Here is a 22,705-nt window from a genome sequence, read left to right as displayed (position 1 = left end):
CTGAAGCTAGATACCCCAGTTGCTTTTGGATCGCCAAATGATTACCTATCCACCCAGCGAGAAAGTCGAGAGCAGCGTATGATATGACTATGAAGTCACTCCATCAGCTTGACGTCATGTTCTGGTTCTACCCTTTGGGCCCCTGCACCTGAGTAGATTAGATGACCTGTTGTTTCTCTACACAGAGCCTTGTAAAGACTTTCCCAGCAGTTGTTCGATTATCAACGTATTCATCTATCAGTCACTACACAGAACCAAAGCACACGACCTTCTACAAACTAATCTGCAACAAACTTCAACATGAGCCACACCGCCAACCCCGACTCCTTCGACAATGGTAGCAACCAGGACTTCATCCATCCCAAAGTCCAGCGTTCTGCTCCCATGAGAAAAGATGGCGTAAGTGTCCCTTGACTTCGAAACGAGCTATGCTAACCCATGAACAGCACCAATTAGGCCAGAAAGTCAGCCCTGCAGACTTCAAGCCCGAGTTCCGTGCCGAGACTCATCCTCCCGGCACTGCTCCCGCCAGCAGTTCATACACCCCAAACACCACCGGAGAGTCCGGCGGCCAGGCCTTGAACCCCTTGGTCGAGCGCAGCCATGGAAAGGAGGCCGTCAAGACCACTGCCGAGTCGACCTTGAGGGGAGCCACCTCCAAGGACGTCCACAAGGGTCTGGGCCACCCCGGCTCTGGCCAGACCAAGACCGAAATCAAGCACGAAGGCCAGCACCACCGGAAGCACGAGGGCGCCGGCCTCGAGGGAGTCGGCAGCTACCGTCAGGACAAGTTTGAGCGCACACTAGCTGACCAGCGCGGTCTTGAGCGCGAAGAGGCCCAGCCCGGCCAGCACGGCGACAAGGGCGTTTCGGCTGCCGAAGATATCCCTCCGCAGTCGGCAGAGACGGCGGCCCACGAATGGAAGTATGAGCCTGGTACCAAGAGGGGTAAAGCTGCCAGGCACTAGGCGAGTTCAAAAGCGGGATGAGATATTTTTTAATGTTCTATTTTCATGTCTTGTATAAATCATCCAATTAGCGTGGGTATCACAGGCGGCATTTGCTATGCACATAAATGGAACGGTCCTCAAAACGGAATAAAAAAAAGGTTGAACATCAGAATGAATATGATCCAGTCACGGGTAGACATTCGCTCACTCATGGAGCAACACGCTCCTGGCTAGTTCGAGCTCTGTTGGTGAGGTGTTGACTCTTCTCGCCATTTGGACCGAGCTTTTTGGGCCAACTGCGGGCTATGTCGATGTTCGATCGCGGAAACCACATCTCGAGAAACACATAAAGTAGGAAATCTATTACTGCACAAAGGCAAAACAGTTTGCCGGCCCAGACACCACACCCGTAGTATCGTTTTAGCCGATCGATCAAAGCGAAACTCCGCACCCTGTCAGCGTTGGCTTCCCAGCCTTGACCGGGATAATACCCGTAAAATTCCTCCGGGCTCATATCACCAGTGATGCCTTTGTAGACACGCTCTGTTCGTTGAGCCACATCCGTCCAGGAATACATCATCTTGACCTGATCATGGAATCGATCTGTTCGCACTTTGTTCGAGCGCAAAGCGGCAATCGCCTTTTCAGTGGCCAGGACTAGATCATCCTCTTCAGGCTTTGCAAAGGTCGTCATGTGCTGAGGTAACACTTCTGGGATGCCACCAACACGAGTACAGACCACATAAAGACCACAGCTAGCAGCTTCGACGATGACCGTACCAAATGCCTCCGTCAGACTCGGATGTAGATAGATGTGGCCTCGGACCATGACATCCCGAACTTCTTCATGACGAATCGATCCCAGCAATTCAACCTTGTCCTGTAGCACGTTACGTTCCAACATCTGCTCCAAATCGATGGCTTGCGGTCCCGAGCCCGCGACGATGAACCGTACGTTCGGATGGGAAGCCAGAATCCTTGGTATAACCGCAATCAGGAGATCCGTCCCTTTGTTGTAGAAGAGACGCGAGATGACTACAATAGTGATGGTATCGTTCGGCCCAATTGGTGCAGGCGGTGGTCGCGGCTCGATTTCTCCTGACGTTCGATCGCCTTTGCGAATGTCGTGAGAAAGGGGGCGGAAGTTTTCTGCGACTACGGCATTGGGGATGACCGAGACCATCAAAGGGTCTAACGATGCTCGAAGCACTGTATTTTCCTTGCTGTACCCCCAGGTAAGAATCAGGACATAAACCTAGCCTTCCCATGCACGTACCATGTATGACTGACGCAAATGACATGGTCAACGTCACTCAATGTGAATTTGAGCATCTTGTTCGCCAAAATCGAGCCGGCATCCGCAAACCCAAATAGTGAGTGATCGGTAAAGACCGTGCGTAGACCCATCGTCCTCGCATGTAGAATGGCCTCATGGCATAAGCTACTCATACTACCGTGGCCATGAACGATTTGTATCTGTTCACGGATCACGATATTCCGGAAAAGGGGGAAGAAGGAGAAAACTGTCGGCATCGTCGACTCGCGATAAATGACGAAGAAGGGGATGTGGTACACTTTGAGACCATTGGTAAGATATCGAACTCCGGTTCGCCCTTTGTATGCATGAGTGATGATAATGACTTTATGACCGCGGTCGATCAGTTTCTGGAATAACAATGAGCGGGTATATCATGTGAAAGGAGCGAGTGTTCATACACTTGACAGTTGGTATATGTGACTTTCAACTCCCCCTGATAGAATAAGTCAATTCTGCAGAGATACAATGCGCAACGAGGAGACAAACCTGGTTGAGGAAAGAAGAAGTCACAAACCATACTGCGCAAATCATTGTCAGCTCCATCTCTCGCGATGAGTACGGGATAAACTAACGCAATGTTGTAGGGCATATTGGCTGCTCCGCCTTGTCTAGCTGGTATCCAGACAATTCTGAGAGGTAGCGGCTGTCACTCTACCCATGGCGAGCAGTTTCGCCCTTCAATAAAACCAGCACACATCCGGTTATACCAGCGTACAGCGAACAATATGCGAGCAGACGAATGTGATCTCCAAATGAAGCTCCAGACCTGGTTGATCCCTGAGGCCCACTCCCTGGCGGCATATGGGGCGGTGTAAGGATTCTGCCGGGTGAGCAACAAAAATATCCCCGCGGAAAGAAATCATGTTCGAGAAGAATCTCACAAACGATTACAGTCTCAGCAACCACGGCAACCGGCAATCCTACCAGCTCTTGTTGGATCATGGCTGGCGACAAATCTGCGCATTATGTGTCAGTTGAAAAAGAAACAGCCACTCCACTGACCGCGGAGAAGTCTCACAAACGGAAGAGAGAATTGGATGGCTCCCCAATTGCGACATCGACACCAACACCTACCAAGAAAGCGAAAAAGACTCAGAACCTTTCGCCAACCGCTGTCCGTTCGAAAGAAAAGCCACGCAAAGAAAAGCGGAACAAATACTCGGAAGAGGACGGTGTTCGCGAAGAAAAGACCAGGAAAGATAGTGCTGTCTCGCCGATCAGCAGCAAAGCGAATGCTAGGAGCTCAGATGATAAGGTCTCCAAGTCTAAGAAGAAATCAAAGGGCGAAAAAAGACGGGCTTCTGAATCTAATGAGGGGTCTGCACATATGAAGGGACCCCAAAACGACTCGGACGACAGCTCGGAAAGGAAAGAGGACAAGACCGGCAAATCGTTGAAATCCACCAAAAATTCTAAAGATGAGAGCGGCACAAAGTCTGAGAAGAACAAGTTTTCTGGCATTCTGTCCAAGTTCGAAAGATCCGCAAAGTTGAAGAAGGCAGCAAAGGCGAAGAATGACAGTACGGATAACGGGACACCCACAGGACCGCTTACCGCAGAACCCGTCGTTGCACAGGGCTTAGAGCCTCTTCCACAACCTGAACAAATTACCGAAGAAACTGAGAAACCAAGCTATTCATCCCTTCCTGCTTGGTTGGCCAATCCCGTCAGAGAGTCCGCTAGCAAGCGCGCCAGGTTTTCAGACTTAGGGATCGACTCAAATCTTCTTCGCGTGCTTGAAGATCATGGATACAAGGAAGCTTTTGCGGTACAATCTACGGTTATTCCACTGCTTCTTCAAGGCCCCGGGAGACACCTGGGTGATCTTTGCATATCAGCCGCTACAGGTTCGGGAAAGACACTGTCGTATGTACTGCCTTTGGTCACTGCGCTGAAACCGACACCGGCGCCCAGGATGAGAGGGCTTATTGTAGTGCCAACAAGAGAATTGGTGAAACAAGCCAGAGAAGCCTGTGAGCTATGCGCTACTGGCTCTGGACTTCGTATCAGTTCTGCTGTGGGAAATGTGGCGATCAAGGACGAGCAGCGCACATTGATGCGTGTTGACCAATGCTATGGACCTGAGCTTTCCAAGCAAAGGCAGACTGTCGATCTCACTGGAGAAGATTGGACGAATTTTAATCTCATGAACTATATTGCAGAAGCAGGAGACTTGAGCGAGTCCTTGCCAGGCTACGTTCAGAAGGCGGAGCCAAACATTGATATCTTGATCTGTACTCCAGGTCGTCTGGTTGACCATCTACGTTACACCAAGGGTTTCACTTTGGAACATCTTGAATGGTTGGTTATTGATGAAGCAGATCGACTTCTGAACGAGAGCTTTCAAGAATGGGTTGATGTTGTGATGAACTCCCTGGATGCCCGCAAGGATCCCAAGACATTCGGCTCCAGCGGTAAGTTTATGGCTGAGCTGGGGCTCCCAATTCAAAGCAGAGAACCCCGGAAGGTCGTTCTCAGCGCCACGATGACGAGAGATATCTCCAAGCTGAACTCTCTTCGACTGGCAAATCCGAAGCTGGTGATTATTGGTTCGGCAGAGCCTACTGCAACCGAAGAAGCAGAGCATGATGGTGTCCATACAACATCTGATGAACAATTCACTCTACCCTCCACGTTGAAAGAGTACTCCGTATCTGTTGGCGTTGGGTCGCAAAAACCACTTTACCTCCTTCGGCTGTTACAGTCTCATATCAACCCGGACACCCAAAATCAACGCTCCGTCGAACGTTTCTCGAGGTCTTCAGTCACAGAAGAGTCCAGTTCGGACGATTCGAGCTCTGATGAGTCGGACTCCGACGACTCGGACTCCAGTGATACCAGCTCAGACGACACGAGCTCTGACGTGTCCAGCTCAGATGAATCGGATTCAGACTCAGAAGACGATAGCTTATCGAGCGACGAATCAGATTCGTCGTCGGACGTATCCTTGTCATCTGAAAGCGACGAAAAGGAAAAGAATATTTCTCATCGTGGGCCTGCAAGAACGACAGTTCTCATTTTCACCAAGTCATCTGAATCCGCATCACGTCTTTCTCGGCTGATTTCACTACTGGACCCGTCGCTGGCGAACCGCGTAGGGACGATTATTAAGTCTAATAAGTCATCAGCCTCTCGGAAAACGCTCACTGCCTACCGACGAGGCAAGATCTCCGTTATCGTCGCTACAGATCGTGCTTCTCGTGGTCTAGATCTGGAGTCGTTGACTCACGTCGTCAATTACGACGTTCCTCCCAGTGTTACGACATACGTGCATCGTGTTGGTCGTACAGCTAGAGCAGGCAAGGAGGGCTCGGCCTGGACGCTTGTTGCACACCGTGAAGGCCGTTGGTTTGTCAATGAGATTTCCAAGGGCTCGGATGGCAAGATTACGCGATCCACCAAGGTTGAGAGGGTGAATGTGAAGCTGGACACCACGGCCGAGATCAAATCGAGATACGCAGCTGCACTGGATGCCCTTGAGAAGGAGGTAAAAAGGGGCGGGAGTAAACCTGCACAGTCCAGAGTTTAGGATTTAGAGCATATAGCAAGCCTGTGGCACATTTGAGAATGAAGGCACATGTAAATAGCTAATTAAGAAGAGATGCACTCCGAATTTCAATCAGGAACCCTTCAATACTTGCTCCTACCTAGGATTGATGAACTTTTGCAAGACTGACTAACTACCCCAGAATGATTAGGTACAGCAGAAGGGCTATGTCATGAGCTGCCTATCCGTTAGACAGCAAAAAAGACCCGACTCCGTTCTTGTTCGCCTTGCTTCCCCCGCAAAGATGGTTAAAAGAAATATGGGGGTCCAAGATACTCCGTATCCGCTTCTCTTGGCCGTTTAGTAAATCGTCCAGAAGAGGACCATACGCGTAGACATTCTAAAGACTTGCTGCAACTACATTTGTTGCAGTATGCCCTCTCTGCGTTGCTCTCCCCAAGCTCATACCCACCTCAACATCCACCATGATCTGCTGATGGCTCAACTTCTCCAGGTCCTCATCGAATCGAATCCGGTCTCTCTCAAAAGCCACTAGGATACTTGAGCCGCCAAATTGGAAGAGTCCAATTTCATCGCCTTTCTTCACATGATGTCCCGCAGTCATCATTTCGTCATTGAAACTACATACCATGTCAGTCATATACCTTTTGACTTTGACTTTCCTTGGCAGACAAGAATACTCACTCTACGGTCCCGACATCAGTAGCACCGATAGCCACGAAAAGAACCAGCCCAAAATCCTCAGTCTCGATGCACACACAGCAACGCGCATTCTCCGTCAGGATGTTGACCGAACTCTGCAGCGCCACGGGATCAACCTGGAAGTAATCTCCGGGAATCTGCTTGTACCACTTCACCTTCCCCTCAACAGGGGAATGGTACCGGTGATAATCCTGGGGACTCAGACGGAAGCTTGCCACCGCACCGTTCTCCCATGCCTTTGCACGGTCCTTGTCTTTGATGAGATTTTGGATGGTGAACTCGGAACCCTTGATCCAGAGTCTGCGAGTAGCTTCCACGGTTGGGTAGACGACGACTCGCGAGTCGGCAACGACGATAGCCTTTGTGGGATCGTTCGGTGCATGGATTGGGCGTGCGCCGGGGGCGTGCTTCCGCACGAAGAAGTCCTCGAACGTCTCGTATTTCTCCGGATCGGATGGGTCGAACTTCGACATGTCGATTTGGTAAAAGTCGATGAAGGCTTTGATTTGTTTGTGGGACTGGGGTTTCCCTTCTTTGCGCCCTTGAATAAAGTCAGTGGTCGCAGAACGTAATGCCTGAAGGATGATAGCGAACCTGCAGCGAGGTTCCTCTCGTGCGTATACATTCGGAGGAGATGAGTCTGATCAATCCATTCTGTCAACGGGTTAAAGAGTAGTAGCAGCTTGAGCTTCTTCAACAGTGCTTGCTTCTCGCGCTTGTATTCGCCTGTCTTGCGGTCGACCGTCAGCCATCCAACCTCGCGATTCTGGATGAGCTTGGTGAAGGCGAAAGCCTGGTCCACCAGCTGATGGATATAGCCGAGGATGAAAGACATTGGAACGTCCTGTTTGTAGAATGAGAGTTGGATATTCTCATCTGAGCTGGTTTGACGAAGCGCATAACTGTTGGATATCTACCTCTCTACCAAATGTCTTGCTGTGTTTGGTGTGATGTCATCGCGATGTCAGATTGTCTTCAGCCAGTTGTTGATGCATTATTCCTACGGCGGTCCACGTGATATCACTGCACCTTGACAGCTCTAAAATGAGGCATCCATGGGTGCAATGGTGAAATTGCCCCTTGACCTGGATCATGATGGTCTCAGTAATGTCAAACAATCCACGATGTACAGCTCCAAATGACATCAGGTAAGTCACCGGCAAAGCGTGGGGAATAGCGTACAATACCAGTCGCCATCATTCTGTTTATGCCTTTCTTTCAGCCGCTGTGTCTGGCCTCGTGGCTTTAATATTGCGCTGGCGAGATCAGTCGTGAAGCTGAAGTTGAGGTGACATTTAAGACTGACTTACCTAGGAATGCTTATGGGAGGAAGGATGGAAGCAAGGAAGGTCATCATCGGCACGATGAGGCTTAGAATTGGAGAGAATACGGTGTTCAGAGGGGAGGGAGAGCCAAATATGGCTACGCTCCAGCATCCAAACTAGGCACTGTCTCTTAGAGCTGTCAGGTCTCTCGTTACCTCAGGGCAGCGAGAATGAAGCAAGTTCAGACTCGATCAACCCCGCGCAGGAGGAAGGGTTAGCGGGTACCTGGTGTCCCTGCCCGTCCACTAGAATGGAATAACGCGGCGGCATTATCGCCTATATTCAAAACTACGTGGCACCTCTCCTCGACCAAGATATCACGCCGCCTTCCAGCAAGTCACCTACTCATAGAAGGATATACGCCAGGATGTAGCACTCTTGGACCTCTATAGCGAGTCATGCAAGACACGTCGAGAGAAGGCCGCCTAGAGCTGTCACTTGCACATCCACTGGACAAATCTCGCCTGGTACAAAATCCTTGGTAAGGGTTGGCTGACCTGGAGTCACAAAAAGAAATATAAGATGGTGTCAGCCTTTCCCCGCACGCTCCATCCACGGGCTTGACTGGCAGCGCTCTATTTCAATTTATCAACTATAAAATTCTTTTAAAGATGGACATAGCTCATCCCAATCATCATCCTTGATCTGGCAGGGTCTCGTCAGGGCAACGACCGAGTTCAATCTCTGTCCGAACCGCGTGTGGGCAGTAGCCCGCAGCCTCCCACAGCGAGAAAAGAACATCCCTCTACTCATCCCCGCATCAGACGCTGCTATTAAACACCGTATCCCCCATCACCAGGGCCACGAGCAGTGCACATTCGACTTTTGCGAATTTTCCCGGCGCGATTTCACAGGCGTGCAGCAGCGCCATGAGACACCAGACTGCAAATGCGTGCCTCTGCGCGGCCTCTTCCCCCCGGATGAAATTGAGAAAGCCGCAAAGGCGGGCAAGGTCACGGCGTGGGCGTTGGATGGGAAGTCGATTATCAGGCCTCCTCGGCCGTTCATGGCGATATCACATGTCTGGGCTGATGGGACTGGTGCCGGCGCTTGGGGCCCCGGGCAGGTGAACCGGTGCCTCCATAGCTTCTTTCGACGCATTGCAGAGCAGTTCCAGTGTGAAGGGATTTGGTGGGATACGGTCTGCATTCCGCGATCAAAGGCCGCTCGCACCATTGCGATAAATCGGATGCAGCAGAATTATGAGGATGCTCGCGTCACTCTCGTCCATGATTGTTTCCTGCGGGAGTGGGAATGGGTCGATGATGATGACGATAGCACGAATGCGAGACTTGCTTGCTTTGCGATTATCATGTCTCCCTGGTTTAGCCGGGGGTGGACGGCTCTGGAACTGGCCAGGTCTCGTCGAGTGAAAGTGATATTCAAAGGCGCTTATGGCCCAGCCATAAAAGACCTTGACGACGATATTCTAGCAAAGGTGCCCGATGATATCGTAGCACGGCCGGTAGCGAATCTCCGGGCCACCAGAATCAGTGCCGTTGACGACCTCTTGACCGTGCTCGGCTCTCGATATACGTCGTGGCCTCGAGATATAGCGACCATAGCCGGGCTTTTAGTCGGCATTGACATACCCCACGATACAACACAGCAAGACATCTATCAGCGCATCCTGAAGAGAGTTGGGAAGGTCTCCCCCGAACATCTCTTCCACAATTCCGCGACCATGTCTAAAGGTGGATTTACTTGGTGTCCTACCAGTTTGGTTGACCTCGCACCGTCTTCAGGACTGACCTCTCTGAGAGTTACCGAGGACGGGGCAGTCGTGGGCCAGTGGAAGGTACTTGGTCGCCCGAACTGGATTTCCAGGGGGAGATATAACTGGAAGGGCACACATCCTCTGGCAGAAGTCCGCCTGCAAGCTGCGCTCCAGCAACCTGAGAAGCATTGCCTTCTAGCTGAGAACTATAATAGTTATGTCAGTGCCAGTTTCCGCCCTCAGTAAAGGAATAGACATAGAAGCTATTAGATTATATAGTTACTAGCTAGATATGCTACTAGGAGTATATAATATATTTTATATTAGTCTATTATATCTTATCGTAAGTATACAGCTAAGAAAGTACTCTAAATATAAAACATATATTAGCAGAGGCCATTACAAGAAGTATTGCTTCTCTTGATTGCCAGTAGAGCTGTTATGCAGTTTTAGTCAAAGTGCCAATCCCATTATTAGTTAAACCTAATGCCACATATTCTCCATCTGGTGAAAAGCAAACTATTTCACCTAGTAATTATAGCCTGTGAGTCTGTGACTATCTTGACAAGTTTATTACTGCTAATATCCCAAATCTTAACTATTTTATCCCCCCATATCATACTAACCCAGAAGCAGTAAAGCGTCGGCGGGTGAGGATTTGGCTGAGATTCCACCAGAAGCTTAGTTGCATCGTCCCCCTGCCGTGATGAGCCATTACTCTACAGCAATGATGGGCCTTTCCTGTTGCTCTTTGGAAGCTACATCTTTCTACAGCCTTTCGTTATTGGCTAAATAGACTACCTGCGAAGAGAGTTTTGTCAGTTTGAGAATTTCATTGGCCGTCGTAGCTCGATAGCTGTACCTTAGTATCGGCAGCTGGCTCGATGGGTCGACTGAAACGAGACGGTGATGATAATCATGTCATTACGCTTGCATTAATAATGCTCGATGTTCATCTCTGGCTTTTCAGCCTGAAAGCCCGAGCTGGAAGTCGCTGCACCCGGGAATTCCCACGTTGCCTGCAGTATGTAAGGCCTCGACTCTGCTCTCTACCGGATATACCAGGGGAGGACGAACGAACGAATGGGAGGCAGCCGCAGGACATCTGGCACGGGACTGTCCGACGTTGTGGCTTGGCTCTGGAGACTATACGGTTATACCCTTTTGGGAGTCGGTCATCCATCATACTATGAAAGCATCATTATAATCTACTATAGTGCTCAGCATTTCCATTCACTGTCTCTCTACGCTCACTTTCGTTCTTCTTTATCTTCAGTCTCAGCTCAGTCTCAGTCTCATTCTCAGCCACTTTTCTGTCTCACTTATTACTCCCTGGTCGCCACTTATACACTTCTACGATCCTCAGTAAACACATCGCCCATTGCGTCCTCTCTTTACTTCTCTAGAATTGTCATTAGCTGTTATCTATCTCGCCATATCCAACTCAACTATCCTGCAGTAACAGGCCTCAACATGTCGGTTCCACGTGTCAACCCGAATCCATCATTTGGATTCCCAACGGCCCCGGGTTCGCCTCGGAAGAGGCGATCTCTTTTACGGGAATCGGAAGGTAGTGATGGCACGATGGGGATTGAACATACCTCATGAGCTGTGACCCTTATCGTTCAACAAATTTGCCCAACTTCTGGCCGTATCCATTGATGTTGACCGATTCCAGAGAGCTTCAGGAGACTCTTCGACCGATTAAAGACGATATAAGCGCCATCCTAAAAGCGCACGGATTCGCTGAACGCGTCCCATTCCTGCCGTATGTCGCGCAAAAGCCTCGTTATCCGGGAGGCGACACACCGATCAATCTGCTCCGCGTGATACTACTGGCTGCCGATGATCACCCAAGACGCTTTGGCCCAGCGAAGGACGACCTCGCACGCCTTCTCAATGAAAGGGGCATTACAGACATGTTTGTTGAGATTGTCAATATCGATCTGTGCTTTCAACCATCTCTGTTCCCGATGCCGCCTGACCCTGGCCTAGTGGTCGGCTTTGAAGAAGGGAAGCACAGTATTATCAATCTCATTCAATCAACACTTGGGAACAACTGGAGACTGCTCTGCCCGTTCAACATCGGGCGGGTGGAGGCAGAGGCCGGCCCGGCGATTGTAATCCTCGTGGATCCCCTCACGCGTGCCAATTGGTCTGTTTTGGACACGGAGATCAAAGCATTACTCGCAAGACACTGTCAGTTCCAAACGCTCGAGGTAGAGTTTCTCCCCGGAGACCTCGCGTTCCTTAATGGAACGTCCTTTGCCGGCAGGGCGAATGTGCCAGTCATGGGGTCCTCCGTTGGTATCCATGGTGATAGTAATTCGGGGACACTTGGTGGGTACGTGACCCTCACGAAGGGCGGCGAGGTCTTGAAAGGCTTCCTAACCACCTACCATGTCGTCAGACCCTTGGACCCCAAGTCAGGCCCCCCCCCCCCCCCCCAACAAGTCTCTCGCTGACTCGGATCGTTTTGGAAGTTCGTGGATGCGCCAAACAGAAATAAATCATGTCCAGATGGAGAGTTTCTCTCGTCAGGACACACAAGCCACCTTATCTGATCTCGACGCTAAAATCAGTGCCACGAACGAACAGATCGAGAGGCTATCTGAAAGAATCCGCGAGCGAGAAGAAATGGGCGGCGGATCTGCGACAAAGCTTCGAGACTGGGTAAATGACTTCCAGTCAATAGTCTCCGGCTACCGTCGCGAACGCCAGAATGTCACTAGCATGCCCCACCTTATGGGTAGGGTGACGGCCACCTCCGGGAAGGCTATACTGGGCAAGAGAATTAGTGACTGGGCGTTTGTCCAGATGAACGATGCCGCCATCGAGAAGTTCTTCCGACCCAACCGCATGTTCCCTGTTCGGGACAACCAGCAACCAGGCCGATACAAAGCTGGGGAAAGCCTTGCGCCGTCTGCGGGCGAGACTCTAACAGACTCCGGCCCGCTCGTGGAAGGCGATGTGTACTTCAAGATGGGGCGCACGACGGGAGTCACGACAGGCGTTTGCCATGGCACGCGGGCAATCTGTCACTGGAAAGACAGCATAAGATACGACCATATTGGTAACGAGAATGACCTGTCAGTAACTACGACTGAGGAATATATCATTGTGAGTAAGAGACTAAACAGCGCTGAACACACGCAAGCCGCATTTGTTGAGGATGGTGATTCTGGATCACTTGTTATCGATACAGACGGAAATGTCTGTGGACTTGTCTATGCTGGCTTCAGTGGCAAATGCGGAGCCCCCGGTAATGAACATTTTTATGTTAACGCTGGCCTCGTGACACCCATCACTGAAGTGGCACAGTGGGTGAAGTTTCGGACCGTGCGCAAGGACAAGGATAACAAGATCATCAGCGCACCAGCCGAGCTCGGACTCCCTCAACCCTCTGAATCACAGTCCAGTCGTTCTTGAGGTCTGCCCAGCTGGCTGTAACATAGCTCAGCCTTGTCCCTCAGGTTTTGACGGAATAAAGTTCGGCGATCATGGTTCCCACTTCTACCGTTGCCTTCGACATGCGATTTCTCAATCTCAACTGCGTATTCGATATCTTTGATGTATTCCTGCGGATCCTCTGGGCCGTCACGGCGCCTGTAAAAGGGTTTGATGTTTGACTTGGTCATTAGTTCATCGTGTTGATCAGATTGATCCGGATCCGAATCTGTTCAGCAATGTATGGAACGATCGGTATCACTATTATATCCTGACTGGTACATTAGAACTTGTCAGGTTACTGGCTTGGTGGCGTACTGATTGCTCCGCTGCTGACATGCTCCTGGGTCTAGGTACTTGAGTAGGTTCTATGAGTTGTGCCTTCCTCGGAAACAATGGCGGTCGTTCCTTCACAAGCAGCCGGACCACGACAACATGCTCCTCCATCGACTGAGTCCTGCGTTGCGTCCGAGATTCTATCCAAACAAACCACAACGGTTGGAATCGCCCACACTACAGACGCCGCGAGCATAATACAGTTACAAGGGACCCAGTCAGCTCCTAAGTCGTGCTCTCGAGCAGCACGATCCTCTGACTAGCCGCAGGACGGAAAAGCAAATCCTCTTGTTCCAGCCGGTCTCCCCAAAAGAGTTCACCTCATTGTTAGACCATATCAGAAACCACCGAAGCATCCTTAGGCTCGATTACAACAACGTGAGCGAGTTGCTCATCATTAAAGTGATGCCTGGTTGGGACCACGAATATGCAACGGGCCTACTCCAGCAACAGGTCAACACACAACAAGCTGTACTACGTAGTGTTTGCAGAATACTATGTACTCTGTGGCTCGCCATCTAGGGCTGCAAAGCACTGACTCAGTGGAGATTGGGCGAATGGAGTGTGGAGAAACTCAGCCTGCATCTGCCTGTTGTTTAGCTAAATTGAAGTGCCAGAAGAGGCACAGAAGGAATCAGCTTATATCACTGACTTGAAGGACTCCGGTCTGTGGTTTATAATGTTTCCTGATGGCCTGTAGGTTTGGGACCTCCGCATCCCTTCTATGATACACTTCATGAGTAAACCCCTAATGGTGTATATGGCCGCAGAACTCACCCTGCGCTCCATCACAGAGCAGCATAGGATTGGTGAGCACATGCTTGTTGTCCACAAGTACGCAAAGCTGGATATCTGTGAAATAATAACAGGGGCAGAAGCTATATTCGGCAACACTGGTCTAGACTGCTTTCTTGAAGGGGGTCCATTCACGCGTTCAAATCATAGGGGCAGACAGACTGTCCAGAGCACCGTGGGACAGGGACAGGAAGCTGCCCATTCTTTGCCCGCCGTTCCGCAGGAATCACCTTTCAACCCTGTTTTTCAGGAAGCTACTCGCACTTTGCCTGCTGTTCGGCACGAATTGCCTTTTGATCCTGTTCGGCCAGAAGCTGCTCGCCCATTTCCTGCTGCCTAATAGGAATCATGTTTTGACCGTCCTTCTCCTCTGCCTGCTGTTTGGCAAGGACCACCCTTTGATTAAGCTACTTCCACTACCACAGACCCTTTTCTCTGTCCCACAACATCCTTTGCAGATATACTTAAAAGGAAACAATCCACAGACGATGGCAAAGGGAAGTCAGATGATTGGGTTAATATGGCTTTATTAGTGATAAGGTATCTAATGGTGAACAAGCTGAAAAAGAATATAAAAACCTGCTCAATAAGCTTGCAGACAATATGATGACCCTCAACTCCATCATTAAGAGGTTCTTATGCGGGCTACGAGCAAATGCCTTTCCTCAACTTCACGGTGAAGATCGCCAACACCGGCAAGGTCACTTCCGACTACACTGCTATGCTCTTCGCCAACACCACCGCCGGCCCTGCTCCGTACCCGAACAAGTGACTCGTCGGTTTCGACCGGCTGTCGAGCCTGAAACCGCACAGTTCAGAGACCATAACCATCCCGTGACCATCGACAGCATGGCTCGTACGGATGAGGCGGGCAATCGGGTCCTCTACCCGGGAAAGTACGAGCTGGCGCTGAACAATGAGCGGTCGATTGTCCTTCGGTTCGCCGCGCTGACGGGCGGAGAGGCTGTGATTTCCAAGTGGCCTGTAGAGGAGCAGCAGATTTCGCCTGCATGATGGTCCAGAATATGTGTTGGTACTATTTTTAGATGAGGAGCTGAATGAACTAGCTGTGTAAATCAGAGTTTCGCTCTAGATTAAGGCATTGTATCAAGCTTCGTGGCTTTTGTGGCTTTGCTTGGCTGATACTCCATGATGGCAATTTTAGCCTAATTACAGTTTATATGCTCGGCCTGATACCAAACTGTTCTCTCGACATATCATCTAAGCATTTCATGCATATATCTACTCTCGATAACAATAGACATGGTCGAAATATGCGCTGCGCCGGCAATAGGACAATTACCCCCTTACCATCTGAACCAATTCATCATACTCCCCTGTATTCTTCAACATACTCCAGAAAACGCCTTGCCTCTTAATCAGATTCGCGGGGGAATCATTCCTTTCCAGGTTAGCTTCCGTGAACGCATGGATAAACAAGGAAAAAAAAGGGAACGACATACTCAATGATCCCCCCTTCAGCCATAACCAGCACCCTGTCATAATCCATGATCGTCCGCAGCCGATGCGCAATCGCGATAATCGTCGAGTCAGGGAACATACTCCGTAGCAGTCGCTGCATGTGCATGTCCGTCTCGTGGTCCACGGACGCGGTGGCCTCATCCAGCAGCACGACCTTGGACCGGCGGCAGACCGCGCGCGCGATACTGAGGACCTGTCGCTGGCCCTGGCTGAAGTTTTCTCCGTTGACGGCGACGGGGCTGTCGAGGGTGAGGGCGCGGGTTGGTTTGTTGGTGCCTGTTTCTCCGGCGGTGGTGCCGCCGTGCACTGTAATGGAGGTGCAGGCGGATAGAGCGGAGTGCAGCTCTGTCTCACTGGCTTCACCGAATGGGTCGAGGTTCGATTGCACGTCGCCGGAGAAGAGGACAGGTTCTTGGGGGATGAGGGTGACGCTTGTGCGGAGGCGATGCAGGCGGATGTGGCTGATATCGAGGCCGTCGATTGTGATCCGGCCTGAGGTAAGGTTGACGAAGCGGAGGAGGGAGAGACCGAGGGTGCTCTTGCCGCTGCCTGTTCGGCCTACGATGCCGATGCGTTCGCCGGGGTTAGCTACGAAGGAGACGTTTCGTAGGACGTCTGATCCGTCGGGCTGGTAGCGGGCCGAGACGCTGTGAAATTCCACTTCCCCGAGTGTTGGCCAGCTGACAGGTACAGTGTCGGCTTCGGCGCGCTCCTTGTCACTCAGTTTCTCTTCAGGCTCAATCTCCGCGTATTCGCTTATTCGCTGGAACGAGTTGAGTTCGACCTCGAGTTCGTTCATCGTGCGGACCAACGTCAGGATTGTCTGACTGAGGCCAATGGCGTTGGTCAATGAGAATCCAACGAGGCCCGCGGACCCGGACCAGAAATATGCCACGCATCCCGCCGATGCTGCGACGGACGCTGCGCATAAATCTGATCGCACTGAAACCCAACGGTTGCAGTTGTACTGGGATTCCGCGGAACGAGCATGAATTGCAAGCTTCTCCGCCAACAGCTTTTGAAAAACCCCGGTCATGCCTTCCCGGGCTCGGATGACAGTAAGGCCAGCCAAGGAATCGGTGAAATGGGAGAATATGGGAGAGTAGTTGATCGAACATAATCTCTTGATGGAAATCTGGGCCCGAGTGTACATCTCCCCGAGGAAAAAGCCTATCGTGCAAATCACGGCGGCCGGAAGTGCAAAAATCGGCATGATCGAAGCGATACTCGCTATTCTCAGCAAGAAGCGTAGCCCATTTTCAATGGACATGCGCAGCCAATCGATCAAAACTGTATCCATTGACCTGGTGTCATTTCCAAAGCGGTTCACAGCACGTCCGATGGGGTTCTGGTCAAACCAAGAGATCGGGGCAGAAAGTACTGCTTCCACCAGTTTCATGTGCATCTTCTTGGCGGCCGTCCAGCTCCCATATTGATATAGAAGATTATTGGTGAGTTGAAGTAGGAGAAACGAAATTATCGCTGCAGCATACACGGCTAAGTAGAACCGTGAGTTAGGGTGTTCGTATTTCTCATACGCGCTTGTCCAAATAGACAGCCAGTAGGTGATTGAGAAGTATGCAAATTGCACCGTGACAGTTGCTAGCAGCATGGCTATCGCATAGGAGATTCCGCCAAACAACAGCATGTAACGCAAGACTGCAGAAACATTAGCGTCCATGACTGCGTTACTCAACTGGTGTAAAACTCACATAATGTACGTGGTACTCGACATGTAGCCGACATTTCTTTGACAATGCGATCTGCCTGTACAGATCGGTGTGCGCCAACATTGGGCAAGACATTGACGGCGGCTTCTGATTCAGTAGAAGACCCTTCCGCCATTGTTGAAGAACCGCTTATTGCTGCGTCTTGGTCTGCCCCTTCGGCAAGGTCTGGTACACTCTGTGTGTGCGCCTTCGAGGACGCAGCAGCAGTGTTAATTACGGAAGCCTTGCCATGGTTGAGCTGAACAATCTGATCAGCGTCCTTCAGGGCAGCTGGCAAATGCGTGACAAGTACAACGGTCCTGTCTGCTAACAGACCGCTGCGAAAACACTTGTCGTAAACCAAGCTGGTTGTATGTGTATCTAGTGCGGAAAATATGTCATCCAAGAGCAATGTAGATGATCTCGAATACAGTGCCCTGGCGAGAGACACACGTTGCTTCTGACCACCTGACAGCGACGTGCCTCTCTCACCCACTAGAGTGAGATCACCAGCGGGAAGCTGTTGAAGATCCTGGATAAGACCGCTGGCTTCAATGACGGTATTGTAACGGGCTTCGTCGAACGCGCTGTAAAAGATAATGTTCTGTCGAATTGTGTCATTCTGCAGCCATGGCGATTGTGGTACATAGGCCACATCCTGCGGGCAGGTGGCTGTTCCAGACTCCAGCACGGTCTCACCTAACAACGACAGCAGTAGAGAACTTTTCCCACTCCCAGTTGGGCCTGCCACGACATTGAGGGCCCTGTGCTTGAAAGAAATCGAGATGTCCTGTAACCGGAAATCCGCGATTGGTGTCCGCCGAAACGTTGCGTGCTTGAGCTCCAATGGTCCGTCCGGATGACGTCTGATCTCGGCAGCCGTGTCAAAAAAGTGATCCACTCGACGAAGCGACTCCGCACCCTGGGCCGAATATCTGCTGATATTTGAGAGCCAGACGAACTGAGAACGCAGTGTCTCCATGATTGACAAAGATGTGAAGGCAACCGGAGCCCGCAAAGAACGGTCCGTAAATAAAACTACGACAGAGAACATGACAAGCAAGCTCATCATAGGTAATAGATCACCTGCCATAGAAATACCAGCAGCAAAGACACTTCGCCTCCAGAGCCGTCGTTGCTCCACGCTTCTGATCTCATTGGTCGAAGCCACAGCAGCTGGCTCCCATCCGAAGAACTTAAGGGTTCGGATAGAATTCAAATACTCTGAAATCCTGGCAAGACGGACATCAGTTGCCCTCATCACGGATTGCTGGATGCGTGAGACCCTGCGTGATGCCAGAGCCGGAAGCGGAGTCAAACAGCACAGCGTCAGGACACCGAATAAGGATGGCCACCCGAGCATTCGGTAAAGGAAGACCATGGCAATGGTAGTGGATATCGGCACTGCAGTAGCTACAAAAAAGATGTCCCGGGAGTTGTATATAGCATCAACATCGTATGACATAAGACTTGTCAGATTAGCTTGACTAGATTTCGCTGCGCGCTTCCGAGTATGTGCCTTGTGTGTCGCCGACTCCTGAGGGCGTGGTCTGCCATGTGGATGTATAGAATCATCGTAGATATGCGATCGCATAGCGGTCTGATAAATCTCCTGGACTAGCGAGATATTGACGCGGACAAGGAGCCTTGTGGCTGTAAAGATGTACTGTTGATAGCAAAAAGACCGCATCATAGGGCCAATGAATAGCAAACAAATCCAGAGGGCAGGATGCACGACTGCGCCAGTCGGGTCTTCCAAGTATGCCAGCAGTTGTAGCATGGAGAATGGGGCGAAGAAATCTGCCATGGAAGTAGTCGCGGCCCAGCAAATCATACTCTTAATCTCTGTCTTCAACAGTCTGCACAAAGTTCGAAACGTTTTCCCGCCTTTTCGGCGCTGCCTCTTGATCTTCTCCAGCCACTTCAGTGGTTGGTCATATGAGGGAAGCGGCGGCAAGTCATCCATGGTCAGATCTCTCTGGCAACCACGAAAGATCACATAAGTGATCCACTCATAGGAGCAATAGTACGAGAACAAAGAACATGTTTCTTCCGGCGAGACATCCGTCTTCACCTGTGCATCATGGATTTCCGCATTCGAGATCAAGGGACGGGGCCGAGGACTCGCAAGCACAATCACCAGCATAGCAGCCACGCAGGCTAGTGAGGCACTTGCAAGAGGAGTTGGACGGTAGGTCGAGCCAACAATCGCCATTGGGACAAGATCCTTCACAATTGCTAGAGACAAAGCCACTAAGGTCATCATGTTCAAGTGGCGATAGAAATGAATGCAGTGAATAACACCCTGGAAACAAAGCCTCGCGATGGCCAATAATACAATGTAGCTAAAGAGTGCTGACTGTTTCCAGTCTCCTCTGCGATATGCTTCACCCCAACTCAGACCACAAGCCGCCATAGCAGCCGCCAGGTGCGCAAGAGCAAAGGGTACGGGAACAGTTGTCTCTGAAGCAGCAGAGGTAGCATCCATGCGGCCACGAGGCTTCTTCTTAAAACCCCAAACAGCATAATGAAGACATGTTGATAGGATGAGTACGAGGCAAGAAGCAGAGACCGCCCCGAGGTGCAGATTTCCAGTGGACAAGAAGGCGGACAGTTTCTGTGTCCGATATTGCCAGAGAGCTCTGGCTTCTTGCATCAGTTTCAGACAATTCCTAGGAGGACACAAAAATTAGACAAACCTTTGCACTTGACCGCTGCCCTCAAAAGCAGAGATATCCCCGTCCACAAACTGCGAAGTCATAGGAGCTATGACATATTGCGAAACCCCAGGCAAAAGCTCCATTGCGGGCGACTTCGACACAGGAAAGCAAAGCTTGCCTTGATTATTGAGGTTCCTACTTTACAACCATCAAGCTCGGCTTTCTGGGGACAAAGCAGATATGCCCTGTGTAGTGACTGATCGCTAAGCGACTGCCATTCGAGGTTGAGTTTATTGCCATTGCACCCCGTATCGACAAAAACAAACTGATGATTTATCCATCGCACAAATAGCCGCAGCACGGCACAGCTTCCGATACTAGCCAATGGTTTAAACCGGATCGAAAAGCAAAGGAGATAAGCAATCGAATAGTGCAATGGCTGGCTGCAATACAACCTGCAGCTTGACTGGAGAAGAAGTTCGGCGGATGGTGCCGACGACGTGAATGGACGGGGAAGAGTCATTGGGACGGAAAAACTACAAACGGGCATCCACAATTGCGACCCTCTAGTTCTGGAACGGGTCGAATGCTGAATCCTGGGCTCTGTTGGAAGGTGCAAACTCGGGAAAATCGATGAAAGATAAAATGCTGAGACTGAGGGGGAAAAAGAAGGTGGATGGCCTTCCTGGCGATTACTGACAGCAAATGCCTTAATGCCTGAGCGTGCGAAATTTCCGATACGGATATTTATCCCTTCTTGCTAACAACAATAATGATTCGGTCATGACCTTGTCACTAAATCACTGACTGCCTACGGCGAAACAAGATCTAGAAGAACAAAAGAGAGCCATGACCGAGAAAGTACTGGACAAGCACCGCTCGATGACACCATCAGGACCCGTCTATTGGTGATGCCCCATTTCGATAGAGCCACAGCCGGCTAAGTTCCTTGACCTTCATCTTCCTCCTGAAAGAGCCGTCTGACTGTAGTAATGAGTCATTTCCGTTCATCTCATCATATGGAAAGTCAATCTCGTCATGGTCAACTCTGTCTCCAGTATCTTTCTCGCCTGTTGTTGGCCTATTTAACTCATCTGGTTGGACTTCCACTTCCATCTCCATGAAATCGTTCGTGTCCAGGGTCTTCATATCTTTTCCTAACGTGAACATGGTATCTAGATGGTGCTGGATGAACTGATGACCGGAACCAGGTCGCACGAAGACTCGTCCCATGTATCGATTAGGAATATTGGCAAAGTTCAATATCCCCCACACGCTCACAAAGTCCTTGGAGTTTGCATAGTGCTCAATTCGACGAATGGTCTTTGTCCCTATTGCTGCCGGGCTAACCTGTGGACTTTCGCCTTCGGATTCATTCCGACGAGCATGAGCCAATGTTTTACCCGGATTATTGAAATGGTTCGCCGCGTTACCGAAGGTATAGACCTCGAGATCCTGCAGCAACTCTCGAGGCATCTCATCCAGTAACCAGTCAATGACCAAGCCGCCCTCAATTCCACCTTGGCTATGAAGAATGAGGATCACCTTCTTGTATTTTGGATTCAACAAGTCCTCCTTGATGATCGCGTACGCATTCCTCACGTCCGAGGTGGCGTAGGAGAAATTCCTTTGAATCAAGCACTCGATGATATCGAAAACGATCCCCGTTCTACGATTTTCTCGTTCTGAGTCACCCAAACCCAAATTGATATTTGACGGCGGCATAGAGGACCTACGTTGGATTGTGAACGCCGGTAATGTTTCTGCCAAATGTATATGCCAGCCGATCAAGGCTGCTCTGCAGCCAGTGATACCTTAAAGCGATTGCATGAGTTACATGGTCCCTGACGGGATATTGAGGACTCACCCGGCTCCGACTCCATTAATGAAGACCCAGTGCTCACCGTCGTGTTCCGGGCGATGGTCGACGGGCACTTGCGACTGCAAAATCCTGACACTCCCGTTCAAGGCAAACCTGCAAATTACCCAATTCAAAGTTAAAACGACTGTCATATAAATCCCGATCCCCAGCGCCGGGAAGGCGAGAATAAACAAAATAGGCAGTGACAAGAGAAAGACGAGCTGATAGACAGCCAGAAATATATGCACGACGATGTCCCATAAATTCTCCTTGGACGGATAGAGTTCGTCCAAGGCTCCCGAGTTCCATGGCGTCAAGGGTAGTATTATACCAGGCAGGCTCCAGAGACTCCGTAGGAAAAGAAGGATGTCAGCCCACAACAATTTCCATGGCGATGCTGTGTATGGTAATGGCACATCTTGTTTCTTTTTGGACTGGGAGGGGAGATACGTGACGACCATACTCGGGATAAGTGTCGCCTTGATAACCTATTTCAGTTCATAAAGCGAATGTGATGGATCGGATCGCATCTGTCGTTTGATGTGTTCGTGGACTCGGGAGTAACGAGAGTATCGAGGGTGTTCATATATCTTTTTGTTGTCCAACGGACGGTTAAGCGCGTGCGCGGCCTCGTGATGCGATCATCTACACACTTGCTGGTCGTGTTCATGACTGAAGGCTTGGCTGTTCTACCACGCTCGAGTCAGAGTAACATACGTTGTGTCCCTGCTGTGTTGACCTACTGCTATCATCCCTACTAGCTAGCGATGGTTGTCTGGACGCCTTTTTGGCTGAGTGGTTGGATGTATGACAACATACCCTGGTCAAGGTTGCCTGTATTCCAGAAGCGATCGAGGTTTCAATCAGCAAGACGTTTTTAGCATGTCTCTCACAG

General features: G+C 50.5%; 9 protein-coding genes across 9 annotated transcripts; 5 read left to right on the top strand and 4 right to left on the bottom strand.

Annotated features, from left to right (window-relative positions):
- Positions 1–300: 300 nt before the first annotated feature.
- Positions 301–968, top strand: Aspvir_009069 (uncharacterized protein; the record flags this gene model as incomplete). The annotated part of the gene is made up of 2 exons (XM_043272221.1): positions 301–399; positions 447–968. 2 exons carry the CDS (start codon positions 301–303, stop codon positions 966–968), a joined length of 621 nt encoding a protein of 206 aa, XP_043128156.1.
- A 190-nt stretch (positions 969–1,158) lies between these two features.
- On the bottom strand, positions 1,159–2,857 carry Aspvir_009068 (phosphatidylinositol N-acetylglucosaminyltransferase subunit A/GPI3; the record flags this gene model as incomplete). Its single annotated transcript, XM_043272220.1, has 5 exons — positions 1,159–2,173; positions 2,227–2,615; positions 2,667–2,701; positions 2,755–2,786; positions 2,841–2,857. 5 exons carry the CDS (start codon positions 2,855–2,857, stop codon positions 1,159–1,161), a joined length of 1,488 nt encoding a protein of 495 aa, XP_043128155.1.
- A 351-nt stretch (positions 2,858–3,208) lies between these two features.
- Positions 3,209–5,797, top strand: Aspvir_009067 (putative ATP-dependent RNA helicase DBP6; the record flags this gene model as incomplete). The annotated part of the gene is made up of 1 exon (XM_043272219.1): positions 3,209–5,797. The coding sequence occupies one exon, from the start codon at positions 3,209–3,211 to the stop codon at positions 5,795–5,797; it is 2,589 nt and encodes an 862-aa protein (XP_043128154.1).
- A 318-nt stretch (positions 5,798–6,115) lies between these two features.
- Aspvir_009066 (putative phosphatidylserine decarboxylase) lies at positions 6,116–7,313 on the bottom strand (the record flags this gene model as incomplete). The annotated part of the gene is made up of 4 exons (XM_043272218.1): positions 6,116–6,172; positions 6,228–6,396; positions 6,461–7,019; positions 7,073–7,313. The coding sequence occupies 4 exons, from the start codon at positions 7,311–7,313 to the stop codon at positions 6,116–6,118; spliced, it is 1,026 nt and encodes a 341-aa protein (XP_043128153.1).
- An 888-nt stretch (positions 7,314–8,201) lies between these two features.
- On the top strand, positions 8,202–9,766 carry Aspvir_009065 (uncharacterized protein; the record flags this gene model as incomplete). Its single annotated transcript, XM_043272217.1, has 2 exons — positions 8,202–8,284; positions 8,425–9,766. 2 exons carry the CDS (start codon positions 8,202–8,204, stop codon positions 9,764–9,766), a joined length of 1,425 nt encoding a protein of 474 aa, XP_043128152.1.
- A 1,358-nt stretch (positions 9,767–11,124) lies between these two features.
- On the top strand, positions 11,125–12,949 carry Aspvir_009064 (uncharacterized protein; the record flags this gene model as incomplete). The annotated part of the gene is made up of 2 exons (XM_043272216.1): positions 11,125–11,945; positions 12,004–12,949. 2 exons carry the CDS (start codon positions 11,125–11,127, stop codon positions 12,947–12,949), a joined length of 1,767 nt encoding a protein of 588 aa, XP_043128151.1.
- Positions 12,950–14,753: 1,804 nt separating this feature from the next.
- On the top strand, positions 14,754–15,112 carry xlnD (beta-xylosidase XylA; the record flags this gene model as incomplete). The annotated part of the gene is made up of 2 exons (XM_043272215.1): positions 14,754–14,866; positions 14,917–15,112. The coding sequence occupies 2 exons, from the start codon at positions 14,754–14,756 to the stop codon at positions 15,110–15,112; spliced, it is 309 nt and encodes a 102-aa protein (XP_043128150.1).
- Positions 15,113–15,397: 285 nt separating this feature from the next.
- Aspvir_009062 (putative ABC multidrug transporter) lies at positions 15,398–20,092 on the bottom strand (the record flags this gene model as incomplete). The annotated part of the gene is made up of 4 exons (XM_043272214.1): positions 15,398–15,500; positions 15,562–17,239; positions 17,293–19,931; positions 19,989–20,092. The coding sequence occupies 4 exons, from the start codon at positions 20,090–20,092 to the stop codon at positions 15,398–15,400; spliced, it is 4,524 nt and encodes a 1,507-aa protein (XP_043128149.1).
- A 748-nt stretch (positions 20,093–20,840) lies between these two features.
- On the bottom strand, positions 20,841–21,674 carry Aspvir_009061 (uncharacterized protein; the record flags this gene model as incomplete). The annotated part of the gene is made up of 1 exon (XM_043272213.1): positions 20,841–21,674. The coding sequence occupies one exon, from the start codon at positions 21,672–21,674 to the stop codon at positions 20,841–20,843; it is 834 nt and encodes a 277-aa protein (XP_043128148.1).
- Positions 21,675–22,705: the final 1,031 nt, after the last annotated feature.

The sequence above is a fragment of the Aspergillus viridinutans genome (genome assembly GCF_018404265.1).
Source record: "Aspergillus viridinutans IFM 47045 DNA, scaffold_7, whole genome shotgun sequence".
In the NCBI taxonomy this organism is placed as follows: domain Eukaryota; kingdom Fungi; phylum Ascomycota; class Eurotiomycetes; order Eurotiales; family Aspergillaceae; genus Aspergillus; species Aspergillus viridinutans.
Note: the sequence above shows the minus strand (reverse complement) of the source record. Positions and strands in the feature narration are given on the sequence as shown.